This window comes from Mya arenaria, chromosome 14, assembly GCF_026914265.1.
Source record: "Mya arenaria isolate MELC-2E11 chromosome 14, ASM2691426v1".
Taxonomy (NCBI): Eukaryota; Metazoa; Mollusca; class Bivalvia; order Myida; family Myidae; genus Mya; species Mya arenaria.
The window spans coordinates 25,326,994-25,354,901 of record NC_069135.1 but is presented as its reverse complement, the minus strand read 5'-3'; the positions used below and the strand labels follow the sequence as shown (position 1 = coordinate 25,354,901).

Genomic DNA, 27,908 nt, shown 5'->3' with positions numbered 1-27,908 from the left:
AAATTTTAGTTCAAATATTGATGTTTTATGCATTTTTCTTAAAGCGTGAGTAACGGTTTAAGCCATAAAACATTAATTTTCGAACGGAAATATGAAAATCTGTGATCTGATATTTTGTCAGCAATCATAATAGCTCCTTTTTTTTCATAAACCAAACTTTGAATAAGAATGATTGTATCTTGTATCTTTTCATCAATGTTGTTTCGTAATAAATCATGGCCGATATAGAGAGCGCTAGTTTTAACTTAAAATTAAAATGTGTGAGAAAAAGTTGGGAAATCTTTTCGAAAACCATTACGCAGTGAGCGAACTGTTTACTCGGGTGAACATTAGGACCATCTTTTGTGTTTACATTCCGTCTGAAAATAGATTTCAGTTCATTTCTTTTGAATCATACCTTTTGAAAATGGGTTTCAAAAAGAGATATTTATTTAAAAAAAATAAAAATGCTTTGTTGAAACACGTTTGACCATATCTAAAGAACATGGTCATTTCTGTTAAATAAATAATTTTGGCACTGGTTTTCGGCAGGAGCAGGCTGTATTAAACATATTCTCAGGGATAATTAAAAATATTGGTGTCTTTTTCTTCAAGGTGTAGTCAATGTGTTAGAAAAAATGGAGCTCAATGCTCGTGGTGTCCAGTACAAGGTGTTTGTGTTGATGAGGGGGAAAATTGCACAAACGAAGGAGAATCTTGGATAAATTGGCAGGTTATTCAGGTAAATTTTGATTATTATTTCTTATTTTTATTCAGACATATGTTCTGAGATATTTGCTTGTAAAATATCCCATGTGTTCTGTGTTACATTCTGTATTCTAAAGTATTGTTATTTAAAAGATGAGATTTTTTAAACATTACTTTGTGTTGAGAAACGATAACTTTATTTTGCTCATCTGCTTTTAATCCAGTCTTTGAGAAAACATTGATGTGAATGAATGTCTTGATGAAGACTTAATAAAGTTAAAATATGAGTCATCTTTGGTAAATACACTAGGTCATTAATTCGAATTATAAAATGACTTTGTTAACACAATAGAGTCTGCTTTTTTCATCATTTAAAACAAAATACTGGTCACAAAGAGTAGCGATAAAAGGAAACTGGCACAGTATAGTTTATATTGATTTAGCCATAATAATAGCATACTTAGAGGGTAGGCATGGGTGACCCTTTTGTTATATTTTGTATTGATGATGTTCATCACACTTAAGTGACCTGTTTGGATTTGTGTACAATGCAAGAATGGTTTTGTACTTTTTTCAGGTCGATATGTGTCCAATATTGAAGAACAACAATATGAATTTATATATTCATAATGGGCAACAAACAACTGTAGAAATTAATGTGGAAAACCTTGAACATGTGGTCAGTTGATTTTTTCTTATTTGTTAGAAGTAACTCAGATCAAAATGAATCATTTAAAGTACACGGGAGTGGAAATGATAATTACACCGGGAGTGGAAATGATAGTTTCACCCCCTCCCATAATGGTTATCCTTATTGAAGGAAGGTAGAAAGAGCATTAAAGATGAGCTCTGACCAGCTGTTTGCTTTCGACAGGCTATGAAAACAAAATTACATTATCAAATCCGTAGTAGATCAAGATGTACATCTTACTGTGGTAGAGATAGGGAAGGAACGTATCAGGGATAAGTGCGTAAGCGTTGTTTTTATGGATTAAAAGATGAGCAAGGTTAGCGAACATTGGAAAATGCACTTGTTGACCCCCAAACAGAAGCTTGCACATGCATTGTTTGTTGAAATTATGTTATTGCTCTCTTTAAGTTCAAATACAATGACCCTTGGCCATTAAGAAAGATTTTCATGGGGGTTATCATTATCAGCTCTGTTTTTAGCCCTCTATTAATAGGAGATATAAACAGAAGGTAAGTGGATGAAAAATAATGAGCATCAAGTGAAAGCTTTGCTCAGCAGGCGCGTCATGTACGATGTATATGGTGACAACCACTGGGTTGCAGTTCGCGTCCCAGTGCCTGAACCTTGGAGAATGTCACAGGGATATTTCATTTCATGGGGATCATGTTTTCTCTGCAAGTCTTAAAACCTGATCAAGCCTGTTCCATACATTAGGTTTTGCTTATCAGCTTTGTTAGGGATTATAATCAAACGTTCTTCAATACAGTCCAATACATATACAGATAATGAAGCAAACGCAAAAAAGACTCAATTACTTGACCTATCATTATGAGTTTGCAGTGGGTTCCAACATTTGTGCTGCATGTTACCTACATTCATGGTTAGTCTTGCGAAACCCATTTAACATGAAAAACAAGTTTTTGTTTCCACTTCACAAATTAAATGTTTGTTAACTGTTGTATTCTTCATGTTTGTTTATTGTTTTACTCATTGCACAGTTAATGTGTCTCTTACTTTGTTATGGTTTATAGTGTAAATGTTTATTCTATTTTAAAATATTTACACCTCAACTGCCATTCCTTAAATGTCTCAACCGCCTTTTGGCAATTGCTTTTATCATCTGATGAACGCAACATCCTTGGATATGTTTGTATCACAAATCATCATATAACAATATACATAAAATGTATTGATCGTGTTTTTATCCCCCGCCTATGAAATAGGGAGGGGGATATTGAAATGGCGTTGTCCGTCCGTACTTCCGTCCGTCTTTCCTTCCGTCCGTCCTTCCTTCCGTCCGTCACCTGCGTTTTCTTAGTAACTAGCCGGTATAATTTCATGAAACTTAAAATAAATATGAACCACTATACTGGAATGATGCCCGTCCAAAAATAAATCGATTTGTCAATTGTCCTTGGAGTTATTGCCCTTGATTTTTTTGAAAAATGCACATTCACAGCCATTTCGCAGTCACTAGCTGGCAGAATTTCACGAAACTTAAAATAAATATGAATTACTATACTGGGATGATGCCTGTTCATTTTTTTTTGGATTGGTCAATTGTACTTGGAGTTATTGCCCTTGATTTTTTGAAAAACTCTCATTTACAGCCATTTCTCAGTAACTCAGTTTCTCAGTTGGTAGAAATTCTTGAAACTTGAAATAAATATGAACCAGCATACTGCGATGATGCCTGTTTATTTATATTTTGGATTGTGTAATTTCTATATGAGTTATTTGCCCTTGATTTATTAAAAGATCCATGTTTGCAACCTTTTCTATGCAACTCGCTGGTAGAATTTCATGACACTTGGAATAAATAAGAACCAACATACTGTGATGATGCCTGTCTATTTTTCTTTTGGATTGGTCAATTTTCCTTAGAGTTATTGCCCTTGATTTATTAAAAAATCATTGTTTGCAGCCGTTTCTCAGTTAAACCAATGTGCTTATCTTATTCTTTCTGAGATTTTTTTTAACCTTTAAGCACAAACAAGCCATCAAGCACAAACAAGCCATCGTTGGCGGAGGATATCGTTTCACTGAAAATGCTTGTATTTTTTTGTATTGAGTCAGCAGGTCCTGTAAATTATAAACCAACATTTAAGAAAGCGTTAATTTATGATATGTTTTGCTGCCATAAGTGTTTTAATTTTATGTTTAAAAGAGATTTCAAGTGGTTCATTTTTTTCCACGTAATTGTGCCGTGTTTTGATAAAATGTTTCCGGTTACAGTAGGGTCGTTCTATTAACAGAATGAGTAAGAAAGGATTACTGAAAGGTTTTCTTATATGAAAGGAAGACTTTTTTTAAACAATTCTTCAATTAAATAATGAACTATTGGTGTAAATATAAGTAATGAATTGCGTGGTAAATGTCATTATTGGGGATATGAACGCAATTGGGCTGCTCAAAGTACGCTCTTTGACCTGACCAATTGCGTTCATACCCCGATACTGACAGCATTCCCGCAATACATTACTTAGATAAACAGCTTTACATTGATGAATAAAAGCTAATAGGTTCTTTAATGTCACTTAAGACCTCTCATCGATCATCTGTCGACATATTGTTGAGTACATGAGGAATATGTATGAAGCCATGAAACCCATATGAATGATTAAGGGCAATAACATAATTCTTCTGTTTTATTTGCAGGAAAATATATCTGCGATAAAAGCTAATTTCTCTAGTAAACCACTCGACACATGCAATTATACAGCTTCTTCCATTTCATGCAGTTTGAACTATGAGGTAAGACCACATATATAAATGTGCATAACTATGTAACATCTTGTTGTTATGACGTGGATTCAGAGTATGTCAATTTGTTTACCTACTGATCTATAATTTTGTTCATTCACTGATGCCACCTGATACAATTGCCAAAGTGAGTGCTTTCAAGGCTCAGTCTTGTAAGGTAATGGGGCATAGAGCAGCACAGTGCATGGACAGGGAGGGTCACTGTATGAGTTATCCACATTTTCTTAGACAAATGACCCCTGTCCAGACAGAAAACTAGTATTAGGTATATCTTGCTATTTTTTATTACCCGACATTCGTAAGTTTGAAGAGAATATTCGAGTTTCCCTGCATAGCGTCAGCCAGTCAGTTGGGCCGTTGTATTTTTCCTTGACCGGAACATACATGTGTGTAAATTTAAAAATTTAAAATGGAATTTAATTCAACTACATACAATGGTCAGCACAATGAAAGGAAGTGCAGTATACATAAACAATAACTTTTTCCATCTAATTACAGAGTTAATTCCCTTTGAATCTTTTGTCTGGAGCATTGGTAGAAAAATGTATAGGATGGAATTGAATTAAACTTGATGCAACGGAAAACATAAAGAGAGAAAGTGCAGTTAAAACCATAACATTAACATTAGCATATTACAGAATGTTTGCACTTTGTAACATTTCTTGTTGTGACCCCTTTAAATTTGAAGTTAGGTGCTATACTTTGAGCTGAATTTGTTTAAAAGACGTGTTATAATCATATATAATTTTACAGCCGAAAGACCAAAACATGAAAAAAATCAGTATCAAGTGTATTCCCAAAAAAGAAAATACCCAGAATGGACCTTTGAAGTAGAATTCGCTTACGTACCAAAGCCAAGTACATCTGTTCTGGACAAGTACATGAAGTACATGCGAAGAAGTTTATGTATCCTTACATTAACTCAACTTCAGAGTTAATGCCTTATTTTACTTTTTCTTATCCGGAACAGAAGTTGAAAATTATTGGATGGAATATAATTAAACTTAATACAATGGCAAAGCACAATCAGAGAAAGTGCAGTGTAGAAGAACCATAACTCTGTTTACAAAATTGGCATTTTGAGGTGGAGTATTTCATTGTAATTTACTAGAGGGCGATGTTCTAACGTATTAATCACTTTAAGTGATAGCTTTAGTTTTCAAATTGTTGTCGTCGTCAGTGTACGAAACCATGACCATTACTGAAATATGGTTGATTATATTTTAAAGCACTTATAAAAAGCCCCTTTTTGGACTAAAAACCAAAAGGCACGCATTGACTTTTGCGCTGCTGAACACCTGTTGTCACATGTAGTAAAAAAACGGGTAATTGGAAGACAATATTACTTAATGAAAAGTGTATTGTTTCGATTTTTGTTCAGACAATGATCGCTCTCGACATACAATGTCGTTTAATAGTGTCAATGTAGTGGACTCTTTTGTTTTCAATTAGCTTTTACAAATATTATAGATTGCTAAGGCCATAAAAAAAATACCTGTGTTTCCGGTGACCCGACTGACCCTATTTTTTCCTCCCGACCCTAATCTTTTTTTAGATATAAAAGTAAAAAAAAATAAAATTCTATCGTAATTTTTTTTTATATTTTTTTTAAATATATCGTCATTATTTTCGTTCTTTGTCTTTCAATGTACCCGGAGAATAAACTTTCATTCCTTATTATATATTACCGAGACGCTATGTCAACAGGAATACAAAATGTCGGAAGGGCAGCGAACCCTGTCCGATATCTTCAAATTGGCAAACGCATGTTTACGGTCCAAACACGTGGTTAATCACAAGAGACATATTTTGCAGTCTTTAAAATGAAATATTTAGGATTATAGCTCGCGGTGTTATTTATTAATGTCCAAAATAAAACTTTCTTTTTACGAATTAGGCATTGCGTATATCATGCAGGCTTCTTACGATTAAGCTTTGCTCCATCTAATGCAGGCTACTTGCCAGGTTCCAATACACATTTCACTAATCGTTACATTCAATTTATCCGCAATTATCAATGGTTATTTATTTAGCCTTATTAAAAATAAGTCCCATGAACTGAAATCCAATTAAAAACCTTCGAAAGTTAACGACACATTTGTTGGAATGTGTCGGCTGCAGATCAAACAGTACTATTTGTGACGTCAGTGCACGAGCGGTGATAATCGGATACCGTACGATCCCATTTGATTGCCAAGATTTCGCCTAGGCTGGTAAGAAAATACCATACGATCGAAAAAATAATAATCAATAATCGTCGTCTGGGAATCTTATAACAATGACCGAAATGTTTGAATTCACTATAAATATGAATGAAACTTTGATTGTACGAAAATAAGATAAAATAAATCCATATCCGCGTTTACTTGTTCTATTATTAACCTACCTCCACTTGAAGGCCCTAGTTTAAGGAGCTCGCAGTTGACAAGAAAATCGGTGATTTTCCTCATGCAAATTAACAAATTAGTTGATAATTGACTGTTTTGGGTAGAACATTATCACAGATCTTTAGAAATTGAAGTGCTGGATTTGTTTTATAAACGAGTATTGTATACAAAAAACACCAGATTTCATGGGCAAAATTGGCAGGAAAATACGGTAGTCGAAGGTGTTTTTCTGTGACTTTTTGTAAATTATGAAACACTTATATAACATAATTGTTATGATTCAACAGAAAATTGCATGATATGGAAACTGTAAAAAAAAATAAAAAAAATCCCGACTGACCAACCCTATTTTTTTTCGCCATGTCACCGGAAACACAGGTATTTTTTTTACCTAATTAAGCCATTGCATTTATTTTGCTTTCTCTTAATTTCAGGAAACAGAAATGATGCAAGGGAAAAAAACAGTGCTCATTAATTTTTTTTATCAGTATAAAAACAATCCCAACTCAATGAGTGAATTTGAAAATGACTTTGAAAGTAAAGGTGAATAATTTTATAATTTTGTATCGCACAAAAATGGGGATAGTATTTTTCTATAGTTGTGTGTCCGTCTGTCTGTCATTTTGTCACCAATCATGTCCGCTCAGTATCTCTTAAACTGGTTGAAGAATTTTCAAATAACTTCCAACAAATGCGCACCATATTGAGAAGATGTGCAAAGGCCAACATACAGCAACCTCAGTTCAAGGTCAAGGCACATTGAGGTCAAATGTCATCGGACTATATAGTGTGTCAATTATATTTTTCATGAACCGCTTGATGGATTTTGAAATAACTCGCTGCAAATGTTCACCATATTGAAAAAAAACATCCAAGGTCATATGACTATATTCAGCATATTGTGATAACGGCAATAGGAGGAGGCACTACCAAGGATTTGTACATTGTTAACTATTTTGGTTCATAACATACACTCTTAAAGGGAACACATTATAATTGACCTATCTGAACTAATTGCCATGTTAAGGCCATGCCACAAGTACAAGACAACTATTCATTTTTATTTAAAAAACACAACTTGACTTAGACTTTATCACTGAAAATGAAATTATATTTTAAAATGACCGTTTAAAATGAGAATCAAAGTATATTTTTTTTCTGGAAATAAGTTAATTTAAACTACTGAATACATACAATCAAATATGAAAAGGTGTTGTGTTTATTTTGTATGCTTATTCTATTACAGTGATTGTCTATGATTGTGGTTGGCTCGGTACAAGAGGCTGCAACTTCTGTAAAGCGCTATCTTGTAATCGCTACAAATGTCATTGGAACAATTCTACAAAGACTTGCGCTTACTCAAGTACATGTGGTTGTGCACGGAATAACAGTCAAATAGAATGTAATCCTGTCTGTCCAGAACCAATTATAACTAAGGTATTTAATTTTATGGGTATATTGTCATAGCCATGGGCTTGTCATTGATATAGGCAATTAGGTGCCAACTGTACAGTCCCATTGTCCCGTACTACTTTGAAAACTCTACACATTTACTTTTATTCTGTAGTATTTCTAAAAGAATTTTATAAATTGTAAGATGAACTTGTTTGATTTCAGTATACTACTACACACCTCAAATATCTTCAACTATCTAACTGGACATTGATGATGTTGAATATGTTGCTAATAATTTTAATTTCTTCAAAATGGGCCCACAATATTGATTGTGTTATCACAACTAATATGTTTACCTTTATAAAGCTAAAACATATTACCTTGAAACTTAGTATTTCAGTTCAAATTGATTAAACTGCAATAAGCATTTATATAATCGTAAGATGTTCGCCATCACTCTGACTAAAGTTTTCGATAAGTAATCCAGCCCTTGTAAAGTGACCTTTGATCTATATATACTTTAACAACAAAGGTATTTATTATATGACATAAAATTCATGGTTGGCGACACAAATTATATCATATATATATTTTTCATGAGTTTGGTGTTTTCTCTCCTCATATTAATCGTTGATAAACGCATAATTCATACAGGTTTTATTAGTTACAGAGAGACGCTACCAAAGACGTAGCTGATATTTCCGAATTAACTGTTTTTGGTTTAACATCGAAAGTAGTTAAATCATGAAACAACGTCTTTTAAAGAAAAAAGCATTATAGATAAACATAAACTTCATCTCCTTAACTGCGTGCACAATTTTGATGAAACTTCTTTTTATGACGTCTTTTAAAGAAAATCATTATTGGCACGTTTTATAATTTTTTTAAGGCCTCCTGAGCACGAGCTAAGGTGATAGGTCCATGTTTGGCGCCCGACATCACCAATTGCTTATAAACATCATCTCTTCCTAAAACCGCTTTAACATGACACGGATATTCCATTGGTGGCGCTTTTTCAAAACACCATGAGGTCTAGAGCTTAGATAGTATGTGTGTTATAATGTCTTGTGTTTGTATTCCATTTTTTTCAAATTATGTCCACGAGGTCAAAACTGCCCCCGCCCGGGGATCACAAGTTCCTCGCATACTTAGTTTCCTTATGTAAGAAAACCATTTTGTAAATATCTGATTACTGTTTCTGTATACCGTAAATGACATAGTGAAACCTGGTTATTAGAATGACAAATGTGTTTGTTAGGGCGGGCGGGCGGGCAGCCGGGCGGTGTCAAACTCACCTATGAAACTGAATAACTTTAGTAAGGGTTGACATTTCTTGTCTAAACTTGGTCTATAGAAAGAGTTTATGGGTACCTTTCATGGGATTGCGTTTGGGGTCCCTAGGGTCAAGGTCACTGTTACTAAAAATAGAAAAACAGTTGAAACTGAATAACTTTAGTTAGGGTTGTCATATCTTGACTGAACTTGGTCTATAGAAAGAGTTTATAGAGACCTTTCATGGGATTTGCGTTTGGGGTCCCTAAGGTCAAGTTTAAGGTCACTGTTACTAAAAATAGAAAAATAGTTGAAACTGAATAACTTTAGTTAGGGGTTGACATATCTTGTCCAAACTTGGTCTATAGGAAGAGTTTATGGAGACCTTTCATGGGATTGCGTTTGGGGTCCCTAGGGTCAAGGTCAAGGTCACTGTTACTAAAAATAGAAAAATGGTTGAAACTGAATAACTTTAGTCAGGGATGACATATCTTGACTAAACTTGGTCTATAGGAAGAGTTTATGGATATCTTTCATGGGACTGCGTTTGGGGTCCCTAGGGTCAAGGTCAAGTTCACTGTTACTAAAAATAGAAAAATGGTTGAAACTGAATAACTTGAGTAAGGGATGTCACATATCTTGACTAAACTTGGTCTATAGGAAGAGTTTATGGAGACCTTTCATGGGACTGTGTTTGGGGTCCCTAGGTTCAAGATCAAGGTCACTGTTACTAGAAATAGAAAAACAGTTGAAACTGAATATCTTTAGTTAGGGTTGACATATCTTGACCAAACTTGGTCTATAGGAAGAGTTTATGGATACTTTCATGGGATTGCATTTGGGGTCCCTAGGGTCAAGGTGCAAGGTCACTGTTACTAAAAATAGAAAAATAGTTGAAACTGAATAACTTTAATCAGGGTCCACATATCTTGACCAAACCTGGTATAAAGGAAGAGTTTATGGAGACCTTTCATGGGATTGCGTTTGGGGTCCCTATATTCAAAGTCAAGGTCACTGTTACTAAAAATAGAAAAATGGTTGAAACTGAATAACTTAAGTTAGGGTTGACATATCCTGACCGAACTTGGTATAAAGGAAGAGTTTATGGATACCTTGCAATCCATTGCATTTGGGGTGCCTAGGGTCAAGGTCACTGTTATTACAAATAGGAAAACAAACACAGGCTGAAGTTCTTCTGTCAATCATTAAAAACCTGGTTACGTCGCATTGCCGCGTTTCTTGTTTAGATTAATGAAGAAAGGGATGTTACTCGCGCCATATCGATCGAGTATACAGGTTAAAACGGCAGTTGAGAATCAGGATACGGTATATCGTAAGACGTTTATGATTTAAAAAAAAGTATTGTACGATTTAAATAAAGTAAATTATTTACTATTATTTTGAATAAAACAATAATTAAACATGCATATAAAAAAGCAAAGTTGGGCACTGTCAAAATATTTTTTGTCAGTTGTATGATAAAGCTAAAAATTTGCACTGCCTTTAGACCTGTTTAACATACCAATACTACAAACTGATGCAACAATGGTCTTGTTTTTTCCGCACTTTTCCACGTTCTTTATTCTTTTATGTAGGTGTTTACATTTTGAGAACAAACCCATACAATATAAGGTTTTTGCATAACTTCACTTTTCATTCTCGACAGGTTATCGTTAAGATAAACTGTCAGAAAGAAATCTTACAAATAGTCATAAAAGGTACTTTTCAGTGCCATCCAGAAACAAATTGTCAAACTAAGTACTTTCAGTGCCTATTCTTACATGAAACAAATAAAAATGAACATATTTTGCATTATCATTGTTTGGTTTTAAAGAAAACCATCGCCATTTTCCTGAAACAAAAAAAAAATTCATCACAGTCAACAAACATGGTGGCCAAGATTGGCGGACGATGTTGACATTTTTTTCTATTTGTCCTTTAACCCAAAACATAGTTTAAAAGATTTTTCTCAGATTTTTTACAGATTTTTTGCCTGCGTCTAATACCCCATATCGTCTTATACCCAGTCATTTACGGTACTCTTGTTGCAAGGGCAGTAAAACTTGCTATTTTGTCTCTTTGCTCTTGTAGCTTCCCTTTTGGAGTAATAGTCTATTTTTAGAAACAAGGGAATATACTTTATACTGAATGCATATTTAAAAATAGTTACTTTTAGGTGTGTTTTTTACAGTGAATGCCATTATTGAATTTCTTTATTTGTAGAAGAACATGTTTTACTTAATAATGAATTTTATAATCAGACTTTTCCATTGATCTAGATCATTAGAAAACTTGCTGTTAGGTACTTGCACAGTTATGTTAATATCACAGCAAATACGTAGTGTATTGTATTTCCATCAAGTTTGTATGTCATTAAAGGCTGAATGTTTTTACACAAATCTTCGCAGTCATCATTCTTATCTAATTTTACAGTGATCCATGCATGTTTTGCCAAAACTTTTCAATCCTTACACTGAAAAGCGGCGATATAGTCGAGCGTGCTGTCTCTGTGACAGGTCTTGTTTTTTTGTAAAATGCACCAAAAATTGCATTTTTTACCACCAACAGCTTTGTTGTTGCTTAATTGGGTGATAGACATTACCACGTGATGTTTTCAAGGTCTGATCAAATGTCAAAATATGGATGTTTACTAACATATAAAAAGTCCTCGTGCAATGTCGCTGTCATAGAGTAAAATAATGATGCAATGTTTTTTTTTGCTGATGCATTACCGGAAAAACTATTACAACCAAAAGCATCTTAGTTATAAAATGCTAATCATCAGTATGTCAAGTAACATCAAATTAAGGGCATTTAGAAAGTCATGTGAAATGTTTCGCTATGACGTTTTGTGGCTTTATTGAGATTTATTTCGGTTTTGTTGTATTTTGTAATTTGCGAAAAAAATGCATTTTTAGCATTCTAGGGGTTAAGTGAGAAAAAGGTTAAGAGAAGAAATTTGTATATGCAAACAAATAAGTTTACACTACGAAAACATTATGACACTTAAAGGAAAACTATGCAGTGGACGTTGGAGGCAGAGAACTGTTATGTTATAAATTTTGTTAATCTGAAGTACGTGTCTTAATTCTTATTTCTTTTGAATAGCTGGAAGGCTTTTTCAAGTAGTTCAGATGATGATTTATAATAATTTGACTTTATAGTATAATTATACAATTAAAGGCAATTACTTTTCATTTGATAAGTTACTTAGATAGGATACTCTTTGATGAATCTTTTTGTCTGATCGTAAGAGTCCATGGGCTTAATATCATTTTTGTTTGGACCATTAGTTCAATTTTAGAAACAAAATATCATTTTTGTTGTTGCAGTGTGCAGTCATTTTTAATGAAGTTTAAAGCTGGCAATTGAATCAAATCCTGTTAGTGTGCAGACAGCTGTATCAAGAACTGTCAGTGACTATGCAGGCAACACGTCTGATCAATATGAATGCACGATGATGTTGTATCGTTCTGATAACGACAGTGTGCAAACAAGACTTTCAGTCAAGTGTGTTGACTGAAAGTCCTGTCAGAGCACAGACCTGTGATTGTACAGGCAACAAGTCCTGCCAAGGTACAGGCAACAAGTCCTGTCAGGGTATAGGCAACAAGTCCTGATATTGGGTTAAACACTAATATTGCCATAATAGTATTTAATTTGTTTAATTCAGTTGTTGAATATGATCTGATTCACTGGAAATTTGTGTTTTGACCAAGCCTTAGCCTGGGTCGATATGACTTTTCTTTCAGTGAATGTCAGATCATATTCAGCCAATGGCTCTGTAGTCAATAATTGTAACCAGTTATAGTGTGTGTTTGTTATAATATCTTGGTTGTTTTTATGATAATACTCTCTTTTAGATCTCTCCAAAAGATGGACCATTCAAAGGATTTGTTAATGTTACAGTCATGGGTACAGAATTGGGAGATATATCTCAAAACCTTAGTAATATAGAAATATCAGGAAAAAAGCAAGGCAGTGGAGATAATAAACCATATGGCTACTTATGGGATAAGCCGGATGACAAATCTGATTTTGATTTGCAAGTAAGAACTGGGTAAGTGTTTGGTTTCATTAATTTAAGAATTATCCAGTTTTATCCAAACTGCGAAACATAACTTAAATAAATCAGATTTAGATCATGTGCTCAGTCCATAACCACTTTTATCATACCTCACCTATAGTAAGAACGCCAAGGAAATATTTTCAACTATCACCCCGCACTATCAGCCTCTACCGCACTGTTACTCTCCGATGTCATGAGATTAACAATACTCTACAAATACGCCTCTATTTATAAAACTGACTTATTGGCATACCTCTCTTATATAGAACATATTAACTCGCAAATGAAATGTTGACTACAAATATCCAAATCTGGAAAACTGCACTGTCCATTTACATTAATAAAAGTTAACACTTAAAATGCAGGTATTCAAATCGACATACATGAAGTGAACTGACACATTTTTTCTGATGTGATAATAGTGATTAATAAGACATGTAATGTTGAAAAAAATATCAACTAACTTTTAAGTAAAGATATCTTGGTAACATGAAAATTTTATGTCATAAACATGTTGTTTTTGTTAATGTTCATGATAACTTGTGATTAATGATACTGTTTCATTAAATTTAAAACAGTTACATGGCATTTTCATTGTTTTCTTTATGTTATAAACAAGTTGAGCTTTTGTTCAAAATAAATTTTGATGAAATTCAAAATCTTTTTCTCTTTATTTACATGTGAATTTTAATGGAATACTTTAAATTTGTACAGTTTTTGTTCGGTATAATAAAATAAATATTGACTGCCTTGAGGGATACAATGCATATTGTCAATCTGAGGAAAACACTGTCAACCTCGGCTTCGCTTCAGTCGACAGGTTATACCTCAGGTTGACAATATGACACTGTCTGCCTCAAGCCTTCACTATTTAAACTGAATTCCTGAATGTTTAAAATCATCTATAATACAATTAATTTTGGCGAAATTTTTGTGCCTGATTATACAATTGATTGTGTTTAAAAGATGCAGCAATATTTACCACATTTGCTAATGTGATATCATTTCTGCATCAAAATTTTTAAAACTGACTGTCAGTGAATATAGGCTCAGGCTGCAGTAATTCATCGTCCCTGCAATGTTGAACGATTAAGATTCTGTTTTGCAATATGAACATTTTAACCGAGTTTTCTTTTGAAAAACCTTGGTTTTGTGATTGGGGTATTTATCCGGTCAGACGCTTCGTTTCAACAATTTGTGTTCTAGCTAAATTTTGTCGTGAAAGAGGGTTGTTTATGGCATAGCTCAAATATTCTCCATTAATAAGAACATAACATTGCATACAAGACCCAGGTTTATTCATCAAAGGTCAAGGTTACACTCCAAAGTTATTGGTCATTTTAGCCCTTGTCATTCAACAAACCAACACAACTTTGATTATGAAACAGAAAGAGATCTTCTCATTACATAATAATTATAGAATTAAATAGTCAAAAAGCTATTTCTTGAGTTATTAAAGAACCGTTATATTTTGGGATGTAGAGCTATTTTGCCCTGTTGTATATCATACCATTTGCAGACCTGTGTCTTATCTTATAATCTTCAATGATTTCTGATTCATCTCATTCAAAACAATTGAGTTGTTGATTCTGGAACTATTTATTCGCTGACTATGATATACAAATGAATATTGTGATTGTTTCAGGTTTCTTTACTCTGCCAAGAGCCAGTCAACGGTGAACAATAAACTGCTTATATTTCGTCTTGGAGATCATGAATATATTTTGTTTGTTGACTTTCAACTTAAGGTATTTATAGCATTTATTGATAATTTTGTGTTGGGTTTGTTTCACGGCACACCCAGTTCATGAGGTGTTATGTATACATATTAAGTCTTTTCTGATAAATGTTTTTAACATTAGTCCTGTTAACACTTATTTCAACTAAATGTTAAGCTGGCTTGAGCCTGAAGTGCTCAATGCGACTTACTATAAAAACATAAAAATGCTAACAAGCTAACTCCTCAGAAAGTACTAGATCAATTTTATTGAAACCTCACATGAAGCTTAGCTGGGTAACCATCTACAGTGTGCAACAAGTCATCTAATTCAACATAAAAGCAACAACAAACATGGCTGACTTTCTGTTTAACTTTGTAAGAAAATGTCTGATATATCCATTTTCTCTAGCATTATACAAGAACAAGCAAACTGTGACGTTAATCGAGCTATCAATACTATGAAAGGAAACATACATTTTATACTTAAGGTTTTAATTGTTCAATTTTTAGTCACCATTAAAGTAAATATTGTATTTATTTTTTTTTGTGTGGAATTATAGGTTGTTTGTTTTTATCTTTATTTCTAAAATGTATAAGACCATATATATAATTTACCCAATATTGAATTCAATGATCATAAATTTTAATTTTAATAGTCTACACTTATTAGATAGACATTATTGTCCATAATACTTTTGAAAAGTTTGGTGAACTCTCTTTACTGTTATGAGTTCACATGCCATAACCTCTGGCAAGGGAAACCTCCAAAGAAGTTTGATCCATCCTCCAATCTCCAGGCGGGGAATTATGAAAGAACTACAAAATTCTTAATTACACAAATATTTTCACAGGGATTTTAGTTCTTAAAATTGTGTTCAAACATCGACATGTAATCACAATGTCTGATGAATGAGAAAACAATATGAGGAAATTACATGGAATCCATTATTTTGAATGAAAACTGCAAAACTAACAATTAAGCATAATTTAAGTTTTTCAAAACTTCCTTTGTCCCTTCTCGCCAAGGGAGATTACTACGAAGGAGTTTTTGCACAAATATACATATTTACACATAAGAATTGTGACGGTACCTTCAGCTTGTAAGGTAAAACTTCTTTTTTCACATAAAATATATGGGGCCTTTTCAATTCTTTGTTGTCAATTAAGTAATTTATTTGTTTTAAACATTTTGCCTCCCATATTTTTTTCCGTTCAGCATGGAAAATATCATTAATCTGCATTTTTTGAACTGGTTTGTGAAACAAGTCATTGTTTTTTAATGGGTCAAAATATGTGTCTCTATTTAATCTACTTACGGTTGGTCAGGTAAAAACATATTTGCTGAATATCCCTGCAGAATATCTTATTAAAACATTTTCAATGGGTCCTACATGAAAACTACACATCAACATGTAACACAATTAATTCTTGAATAGATTGAGGTTCTACATTTCCTGATATATACTTGCAAAGTTGTTGTAAACTTAAGTGTTAATTGTATTATTCAGCCCCCATCACATGTTAACTGGATGTTATCTGCTATTCATTGATAACTGGTTATTTGATACAGTTATTGTCAATTCAATTAGTTTGTGTTGATATTTTAGTGTTGTTTTTTTAACATGCACATTTATATGCTGTTTAGGTGTTAAGTTTAGGTTAATAACAATACGTGGAACTTTAAAACAATTTATCATAGTAAGTCATATATAAAGAACTTAAAACCATTTTTGATTGTCATCTTGATGAATGTTTTATCTGGAAATCCCTAGTCATATAGACCTATTTCATTTATTTATTTATATGAACACACTTCTGCTTTAAAATGATCCTACACATAACCCGGCACATGTTATTATTATCGGGTCATCTTTATCATAACTGATCATGAATATTATTAATATTATTCAGATTACTAATATTGAAAAAAGCTGAACCTTGTCTGGTTAAAAAATCATACGCTATGCTATCTGAGGTGGAAGGATAATGCACAACTACTGATTTTCTCTGTCTCTTAAGCTCTTTAAACACTGATTTGGATGCATAATTTGATCTCTTTGCCTGATTTCCAATAAAAATCGGCAATGAAATGGTTAAAATTATCAGATGGAAGGTTTAGCAAATAGTCCTTATTTCATCGTTTTATGTTTGCAGCAGCTTCATAAGACAGGGATGTGATTTGTCCGCGGATTCGCGGAATTCCGCGGATCTAATTGCCCAAGCCCCCCCCCCCCCCCAAAAAAAAAAACAACAACAAAAAACAACAACAACAAAAACAAACAAAACAAACAAATAAATAAATAATTAATATATTTATATTAATAATAAAGTCAATATTTGTTTTTTTATGTTCATCTGTCAAACAAACTAAATGTTCGGAGGATGACTTGTTGTTCACACAGAATTAACCTCCGTTATATAGCAGCTTCGTACCCAGGCAAATTCGGGCGTAAGAAGTTTTGCTCAAATCAATAAATGTTTAAGGCCTGCCCTTCATGTAACCATGTTTGAATCAAAGGGAATCACAGAACCAATATAAGTGCATAATAAACTGATATGTTGTTCTGTGACATCAAAGTTGTATGCCCTTTTAATGTTTCTTTTGTTAAGTCTGTCCGTCGGTCGGCACATTAGGATTTAAGAATGTTTGGCTTGCTTTCAATTTGTCACTATGAAGTGGCCTTCTAATGAGCGCTATTTCAAACAGCATACTTAAGACTTTTGGCCTACAAGCCTCAACCTAAATCACTACAACACCCATATTCATTTTACAACGACATCGTAGGAAAACGCTATTTATGAACTCAGATAAATCACATTTATTATGCGAAAGACTATAGAACAAAGTTCATTAGCAAAATACTTTTACATAAACCCGGTTAAATGGCACTGGGTCAACGCCAAAGACATAGAACATAAAAGCATAAAATCATAAACAAGAAACATGGATCAGCAGCACAAAACTCTACAAATAGCACAGTGCATACATAATTTATATTAAAACTAGGTATGTTTATCAAGTATTGTTAGGTATCTCCTCTGAAGGGTCAGTAAAATGTAAATGTAAAAACAGCCCTATACCTTATTTAAGTATATATCATTTTGCAGTAACGTATTTACATATTTCTAGTATGAATAGTGTCCCTGAAAATATTTGATAAACATATGATTTAAATAGTTTGTTGTATAGCAACGTTAAGAAATGTATTTATTTTGTTTATAAAAATATATATTTTGTTTCATTTCAGAACTCATCTTTGACCGATATTTTTCCAAAATCAGGTCCTGAAGTCGGTGGCACAAGAGTTACACTTTACGGTACAAACCTAGGTATTGGGAACAAAGTGGTTGAACGGATACCGATAGGGACAGATGGTAAAGTGCAACCAATAGGAACAAATGCTGAGTACGTTTACAATAAATATTGTATGGGCGTTTGTTTATTTCATACAAGTGTTTTTGGTCTATTGCATGATGTTTGAAAGTGCTTTGTTTGTTTTTTATCTACAAATTAAAATGACTAGATATCAGATGGGTGCAAAATCGGCAATTACAGTTTATTCCCAAGACAAATGGCCAGAAATAAGTAAATGTCGTCTCAAAATGCTGTCTCAGCTGAGTTTTCCCCATTGACAAATAGCGTGGGATGTTTTTTTCGAGTACCTTGCAAGTCACGTGATCGTGCGGTTTGAGATGACTTCCCGTTTCACAGCCCCCACTAACTAACCTGCCATTAAGCTATTAAGCCAACGTGCTGTCATTTTCAGCAGTGGTAGTCGATTTCAATAGACTTCAATCAAATTCATAACCAAAATGGATATATGTGGCTATGCGTCTACGTTGTTTCACAGCAGTTTTCTGTCTTTTTAATGCATTGCCGTTCTTTTGTGAGGCCACCTGTCAATGTCTAGCATGCTGTGTTAATAAATAAGCCTAAGTTATGATTAAAACTAACGCTGTAGACATACCGCGATAATTTTTAGCTTGACTATTCAAAGAATAAGGAGAGCTATACTACTCACCCATGCGTCGGCGTCGGCGTCAGCCCTTAGTTAAGGTTTTGCGTGCAAGCACACATAGGTAAATATATCAAGCAACTACTTGAGGTATTGCATTGAGACTTTATACAATGGTAATCAACCATCCAACCTACTTAATTAACCAAGTAAGATAACTCTAGTTTGCATTTAATGCCAATAATAGACCCTAATTATTTGACTTAAAAATTCTGGTTAAGGTTTTGCGTGTAAGCAGACATAGGTTAATATCTCAGCAACTACTTGAGGTATTGCATTGATACTTTATACAATGGTACTCAACCATCCAACCTACTAAATTAATCAAGTTAGATAACTCTAGTTTGCATTTACTGCAAAATAATTGCCCTTTATTATTAGACTTAGAAATTCTGGTTAAGGTTTTGCATGTAACCACTTTTAAGTCAATACCTCAGCCAATACATCATGTTTTGCATTGAAACTTTACACATAGGCTCCCAACCGTTTAACCTTCTTATTTATTCAAGTAAGATAACTCTAATCTTTCATATTATATTATTTTTGCCCCTTTATTATGCGACTTCTAACTTTATACAATGGTATTCAACCACCCAACCTCATTCGAATAACCAAGTTAGATAACTGTATTTTGCAAATAATGGCCCTTTAATATTTACTTAAATATTCTATTTTGCATGTTACCACATTTATGTTAATATCTCAGCACATCATGTATTGCATTGAAATCTAATCTAACAGTGATCCATGCATGTTTCCCCAAAACTTTTCATTCCTTACACTGAAAAGCGGCGGTAATAGTCAAGCCCGCTGTCTCTGTGATAGCTCTGGTTTAATTTGAAAATATGCAGAAACTGCGAAATATTTAAATGACTTATTCCTAAGTTGTACATCAGTAATAAATTGAATTCAAAACTTCCCGTGCCACAGAAAAATGTAGCCTTGAAAAAAGTGCAGTTTAAGCGAAGCTTTTTCATTGTTAAAGCTTTTTCATCGATATTTTTTTTTCCATTGTTAGAAAAACCTTTGTAAAATCTGGGTTTTTTTAAAACTATTTGCAAAGGCATTTTTAGGACTATTTGCACAAGCTGCGGTTCTTGAATAGAAAGGCTTTGAAAGGATATTAAAGGGTGTATGTGATATGCATTATTCTACGACATGAACTGCATTAAAACCATATCCTTTTCTGAAAAGATGTATAAACAGTACCTTATATTATTTTTTTTTAGTTCTTATATATGCAATATTGTCTTAACATAGCTCATTTTAAGTTCATCCCTCAGTTCAAGGTATTTTGTGATCAGCAGCAATTTAATGTATTTGAATGCATCCTTGTGAAATAAAATTTATTTCCAAGAACATAAATAAATATGCATTCACCGAGTGAATTGAAATGAGGTATTCAATCTCTGGATGAATAAATGAGTAATGAATGAATGAATGAATGAATGATTGAATCAATCAATCAATCAATCAATGAATAAATAAATGACTGAATGACTGAATAAATGAATGAATCAATCAATCAATCAATAAACAATAAAAATAATACAATTTTACAATTTCCTAAAAAAAAATATCAAGTGAGTTAATATTTCAAAGAATTTATTTTTTAATACACCTTTTCTTTGTAATCATCAGAGAACTAAATTCTTTGTTCATAATCCATAATTATAATCCATGATAATCCATATTTGATCAAATTTGTATAAGGACCAATCCAAACTCACGAAATTCAGAACAACAGGACAGCCATTTTGTTGACATTTCTGAAAAGTGTGTTAGAGGTTTTTAGCTCTACTGGCCAAAGGCCAGAAGAGCTTATGCGATGGTAATGTGTACGTAGTATGTGCATCCGTGCGTCCGTGCGGTCTTGCGTTCGTGCGTCTGTAAACAATTGCTTGTGAACACGATACAGTCTTCAGTTTTGATTTTATCTTGATGAAACTTGTACAGTATCTAGATATCCATTAGAGCTTGGTTCCTTTCGAAAACCAGCCAGATCCGCCCATGCATGCCTAGATTATGGCCCTTGATAGTATAAAAAATGCTATTGTGTAAACAATTGGTTGTGAACACGATACAGTGTTCAGTTTTGATTGTATCTCGATGAAACTTGTACAGTATCTAGATATCCATTAGAGCTCGGTTCCTTTCGAAAACCAGCCAGATGTGCCCATGAATGCCTAGATTATGCATGCCTAGATCATGGCCCTATATAGTATAAAAAATGCTAATGTATAAACAATTGGTTGTGAACACGATACAGAGTTCAGTTTTGATTGTATCTTGATGAAACTTGTACAGTATCTAGATATCCATAAGAGCTCGGTTCCTTTCGAAAACCAGCCAGATCCGCCCATGAATGCCTAGATTATGGGCCATGAAAGTTTTAAAGAAATGCTCTCTATTTTTAGCCAGGTCTGCATGAGCGAATTCTATTTTTAGCCAAGTTTACATGTACATGTAAATTCAAGTCTAGAGTTAAGGGAGACAATTTGCAAGTCTTGGATCAACAAAATTTCTATTCCTCACAATTTTATTCATTGTCATCACATTGTTATACAATACAGTATTATATATATACATTCATAGTGCATAAATATATATAATGTTGAAAAGGAGAGATGGCAATTTTGTCAATGTTCATATATAAAATAGTGTATATATTTTAAGTATGCTTTTGTATTGTAAGAGATTTTACCACAATTGAGCAAGGATAGGAATTTGGCAAATATGCAAATTAAAATCATAACTTAATAGGAATAAAACATTGCGCATCAAAATTGCCCTATAATATCAATGTTTACCAGTACAACAACAGCAATTTTAAATACATAATTATTGCATAACAGTTTCCTGCGGTAATGTAAAAGACACCAAATGGCATGAAATGGATATTAGTAGACATAAAAGTAAACATGTATGAAAAACACAGCAAATTGCATAACAGTTTGGTGCGGTTATGTAAAAGATGCCAAATGGGATGAAATGGATATAAGTAGACATAAAAGCAAACATGCATTATTTGTACACACATCATATTGCAAAACAGTTTCCAGTGGTTATGCAAAATATGCCAAATGGCATCAAATGGAAATAAATGGCAAATATCTATAAAAATGTTCATGTATACATCATGGCCATTAAGATATTGGGTGTATTTGCAATAAGCTATACAATGTTTTTTGGAAGCAAAATTATGTACAAACATTAAATTGCATAGCGGTTTCTGGTGGTTATCTAAAAGACGCCAGATGAAATGAGATGTAAAAAATAGACAAGAATTGAAAAGAAATCTCTTCTTATACATCATGGCTATTGAGATACTGTGTGCATTTGCAGTAATCTATATTACATGTTAATGTATACACATGTGTTTGTGAGTTAAGCAACATGTACAAATGACATTGTAACCTTGAATGAACAATTCACTCTTATGGAACAAACTAGAGCATGTCATTATGTGCATTAAAGCATGAAGGAAGTACTCAAAAAATCTACACAAAATAATTATGTACACTTTGGACATACATCCCTGTGGTCTTGAACCATCAGGTGAATATTATGAAACAAACTTAAACTTGTAAATCAATTTGTGGCATTAAAGTGTGTAAGCAGTAGGCAAGGCAAAAAATCTATACAACATGACATTGTGTACATACACACGTGTGGCCTTGAACCATCAGGTGAATGTTATGAAACAAAGTGTAGGTTGTAATTCAATTTGTGGCATTAAAAGTGTGTAGGCAGTATGCAAAGCAAAAAATATATACAACATGACATTTTTACATATATGTCTGTGGTTTTGAACCACCTGGTGATTAAAGTGTGTAGGCAGTAGGCAAAAATCTACACAACATTACATTGTTTACATATATTCCTGTGGCCTTGAACCACCAGGTGGTTTAAGTGTGTAGGCAAAAATCTAAACAACATGACACTGCTTACATACATTCCTGTGGGTTTGAACATCCACATCAGGTGGATGTAATGAAACAAACTGTAGCTTGTAAATCAACTTGTGGCATTAGAGTGCATAGGCAGTAGGCAAAAATCTATACAACATGACAGTCGTTACATACATTCCTGTGGCCTTGAACCATCAGGTAAATGTTAAGAAACAAACTGTAGCTTGTAAATCAACTTGTGGCATTAGAGTGCATAGGCAGTAGGCAAAAACCTATACAACATGACAGTCGTTACATACATTCCTGTGGCCTTGAACCATCAGGTAAATGTTATGAAACAAACTGTAGCATGTAAATGAACTTGTGGCATTAGAGTGCATAGGCAGTTGGCAAAAATCTATACAACATGACAGTCGTTACATACATTCCTGTGGCCTTGAACCATCAGGTAAATGTTATGAAACAAACTGTAGCTTGTAAATCAACTTGTGGCATTAGAGTGCATAGGTAGTAGGCAAAAATCTATACAACATGACAGTCGTTACATACATTTGTATGGGATTAAACCATCAAGTTATTTTGGAGATTATAGGCAAAATATTAATCTAAACAAAATGTCTTTGCACAAATGTTGTCAATTTGCAGTAGTTTATACAACATGTTTATGTGTAAATTTTCCCAAATCAAAAAGAATATGTTTATACTTATGTTTCAGCATAAATCATGGATTGAGATATGCAGTACGGTACTCTATACAACATGGTTATGTGTACATATTTTCTTGTTGGGTTAGAAATATATGCAAATGACAAAATGGAAAACAATAGTGTGATGTTGGAGCATTAGTTGAATGTTCTGAAACTAACTGTAGCATGCTTGTGGCATTAAAGATAATCTTGTGGCCATGGACCATCAGGTGAATCATTGACCTGTGGCGTTATAAGAGTAAGGACAAATGTGGAAACAAAATGTTTTTGTGTGCATAAATTCATGTGGTTTTGAGCTATCAGCAAAATGTCTTGAGGCAAAACTTAAGCATATAAATCAATTGGTGCTGTAAAGCTGCACTCTCAGATATTGACCATTATATCAACTTTTATTATCTGGCCAAGATTAAGCTAAATTTCATTTTAATGTCTGATGAAACACTACCCAAACAAATCAGATAGCTGTTTTTAGCTCTACTGGCCAAAGGCCAGAAGAGCTTATGCGATGGTAATGTGTACGTAGTATGTGCATCCGTGCGTCCGTGTGGTCGTGCGTTCGTGTGTCTGTAAACAATTGCTTGTGAACACGGATTCTAGGATTTTGAGAGACAATTTGCTTTTGGTTTTGCAGTTGATTTTGTGAATTACCTGCCTTATTCTTGTTGAAAGCCCAAAGGCCATTTTTTAGCTTTAAGTTCTGTAGTTTGCGCATTCATCTTAACAAAATTGGTTATGAATGTTTAAGTTATGCACCTGGTGTCATTACTGGCCACATCCAGGGTTCACAGGTTTGGTAAACATAAATCTGGAAAGGTTTGAAAATCTTTTTGTGTGTTCGTGCATCCATCTCAGCACAATTGATTGTGAATGTTTGTTCAAATTGATCAATGTTGTCCTAGGATGCCCTTGACTTTGACCTTTTGACCAACTTTTTTTAACTTTTAAAACTACAGAAAATTTTACTATGAGTACAGTTTTTAAAGCATTTTTTTTGTCAGATGACTTTTACTTGGCACATATTAAAATAGTTCATGCAACTAATCTGCTTACAATACTTTCTGGGCTCAGATGTTGAACGTGCTACGTTTTCAGGTAACCCAAACACAAAACATAAACTATATGTCTGTTGCCTTTTACCCATACATACATGCTCTGGATTGATATGACCACAAAAGCCATGCCAGTAGAGCATAGGCCCTTTTGGGCCTCTTGTTATTTGAATTAGTGAAATTACACCAATAACAACCATTGATAATTAAAGGATAAACAAACTTAATAAGACATATGATTTAATTAGATTAGGTGAACATCGATTATGATTTGGAATATGACGTTTTCATCATTTCATGTTTTGTGATGATGCAGCTTTATTTCTGTTAATACAACTGAGTCAGTGTTTTTTCATTGGGTTGATAAAATTGCCATCTTCTAGATGGCTGACTAGTTCTATGATAGGGATGTTCATGTACTATGATATATTTTGCTGTAAATAGTTCGCACTTCGGTAATACAGAGTATTATCTACTTTTAACTCAAAGAATGTTTAGTCAGTCACTGTCCTGTACTTTACAGTTTAATAAATTATTTCACATTTTAGCAATGTAATAAACAGGTGTTATACTGCCCCTAGAAACACAAAGTAATGCTGAATTGTGAATTTTAAAAATATCAATATGTAATTATTAATTTTGATTTATATGCTTTCCTGCGGTTAATAGTTATTTCACAGTTTGTCATTTAACACAGCAATAAAAAATAGCTGTGGGGCTTTTATTTTGGTTTTTATTAACCAGGTTTTTCCGCGAAATTCGTGTTATTGGAATGGTGTGTGTCATTTTCTTTCGTAAAACTAGGGCTTTCCAGCGAATAGCTTTAGTTTCTTTCCTCATATGAACACTTAGCTTGGTGTTTTGTAAGAACATGTGAAAAACTCACATGGGATAGCTGTTGGGTATGTTCCACAAAAGCTTAAAGTTACTGTTACTAAATATAGAAATTTCGTTCCTGGCGACTGTTACTTAACATAGAAATTTTGTTTCCGGCAAATAACGACAACTTCTTTCATGACATATGGACACCAAACTGGATGTATAGAAAAAAAGGTTAAGTGCTCGCTTGGGATGGCTTTTAATACGTTCCATCAAAGGTCAAGGTTTCCATTACTAAATATTGAAATTTTGTTTCCAGTGAATAACTACAATTTCTTTCATTATATCGACACCTTATTCTTTGTTCATTTATAACATAGGGTTGAGAGCTCGTTAGGGATTGCTTTTGGGTCTGTTCTGTCACACGTAAATGTCACCATACTAATTTTAGGAGTTTTTTTTCCGGCGAATAACAACAGTATCGTTCATCATATGGACACCAAATTTTGTGTATAGTATGATCTTTTGTCGAGCTTGCCTGGGATTTTTTCAGGCTTCATTCTGTTGAAAGTCAATGTCATTGTTTACCAAAACGTGCCACTTGCAGCCTTTGCAGCATTAATGATCAGCATGTATTAGTTATTCAAATACAGCCTTGGGTTTGTTTAACTGTAAATTAACAGCTAGCCATAAACATAATTGTGTCCTTTAAGTTGAGGTTAATTTATGACTTAAATTAAAAATAAAGAATTAAAAAATAAAGTTATCGTCCATGCTGAAAGTAGACTCTGCCTCTGAAAGGGGGTACTGGAACCTTTACGTCTTCACTGAAGCTTTAGTGCAGAATGCCTAATTATGATTTGTAACAGTATAAGTCTTGTGTTTTGCATTCATAGTGCTTCCAATCATCATCATCATCACCACCACCATCATCATCATCATCATCACCATCATCATCATCATCATCATCATCATCATCATCACCATTGCATGGCAATTTTTTTGCATACTATACTTACAATCAGCATCACCAATGATGGTCATTTTTGTTAGGATTGTGTTTGAGGCCCATAGGAAGGTCACTGATATTCAAAAATGAAAATAGTTGAAACTGAAAACTTAAGTTGGGCTGACATATTGTGGAAAGTGTTTATTGAGGATTTTTATAAGAGTGCAAGTTTAGTTTGCAAACGCGGCACTTTTTACTGAAAAAAACAAACAAAGATCCCCTCAAAAGTTGTAAGTATTATTGAGTCTGAAAACAACATCTACTACATTTCGTTGTCTTTTTTTATGAATATATTGACTCGATATGTTCAATTGATACAATGATAGGTAATTTATCAATTTCTTTAATCCGTTTAATTATCAATGGTTGTTTTTGGTTAAAAATCATATATTCATTTGAAAACATGAACAATTCTTCCTGAAATCCGAACAAAATGAAAGTATGAATGAATAAATGAATGAATGAATGAATGACAGTTTATGTTATTGTATTTATTTGTGTAATAAACAAAGAATACCTGTTTTACCTCAAATAAAACATGCACTTTTATTAAAACAATACACTTAAACTCTACTCTGTAATGAACATATTATACAAATAAAAAAATTAGAGATCAATATACAGATACATGGTTTTGATACAGATCATACTGTAGAAAAATGCAGTTTAATTAAGATTGTGCACTTACTCTTTTTAAAAAAATAGTCTTTAAACAAGCAAAAATGCGTCGACATAGCAAAAAACGCAAAAAAATAAGTGTTTTCTCTTCTTTAAAAGCTTCGACGTTTGTTTAAAAAGCCACGTCTTTTTTCAATAAATATTGGCAATTAAATTTCGAAAAGAAACTTTTATGAAGCTTTTTATGAAGGAAATATTAATAAATCAACTTTACATTTTTTTTTTTTTGAAAATACGGAGATTTTTTAAAACTTTCTTACAAAAGCGAACATTTTCATTAAATATCACAGTTTGCAAACATTCCTAAAACGACAAAGAAAAATATAAGCTTCTGTGAAGCTTCTCTAGAAGGCACAGAAAAAGCACTGCTTTTGCGAAGCTTTCTGACAAAATAACGTAGTAAAAACTGGGCTTTTCATGAAGCTGCATTTTTATTTAGATTGGGATATAGCATCTTTCTAAAATCATAAAAAAACACACTTTTATTTCTTTTGTTACTTTTTCAGGAATTACACTGTTGAGTTTACAACAAAACATGGTACAGGCACTCTTAATATAAATTTTGACTTAAATGGACACCGACTACACAATCCCAAAGATTTGAACTTTACTTATCTTAAAGATCCAGACATTATGGGAATTGAACCGTCCAAGGCTTTTCTTAGGTATGTATCTTCATTTTGTTTTTATTTTCTGCATTTGAAGCTTCTCCGACTCACCTGCAAGGGAAAAAAG

General features: G+C 33.2%; 1 protein-coding gene across 1 annotated transcript in view; it reads left to right on the top strand.

Moving 5' to 3' along the window:
* The window catches only part of LOC128217878 (plexin-B2-like), a 72,866-nt gene that overhangs the window by 12,319 nt on the left and 32,639 nt on the right, over positions 1-27,908 (top strand). Inside the window, exons 8-16 of the mRNA XM_052925313.1 lie at positions 595-721; positions 1,265-1,366; positions 4,037-4,132; positions 6,963-7,071; positions 7,775-7,965; positions 13,059-13,255; positions 14,910-15,012; positions 18,233-18,390; positions 27,680-27,838. Coding sequence (XP_052781273.1) covers positions 595-721; positions 1,265-1,366; positions 4,037-4,132; positions 6,963-7,071; positions 7,775-7,965; positions 13,059-13,255; positions 14,910-15,012; positions 18,233-18,390; positions 27,680-27,838 — 1,242 coding nt within the window. The remainder of the gene's footprint in view (positions 1-594; positions 722-1,264; positions 1,367-4,036; positions 4,133-6,962; positions 7,072-7,774; positions 7,966-13,058; positions 13,256-14,909; positions 15,013-18,232; positions 18,391-27,679; positions 27,839-27,908) is intronic.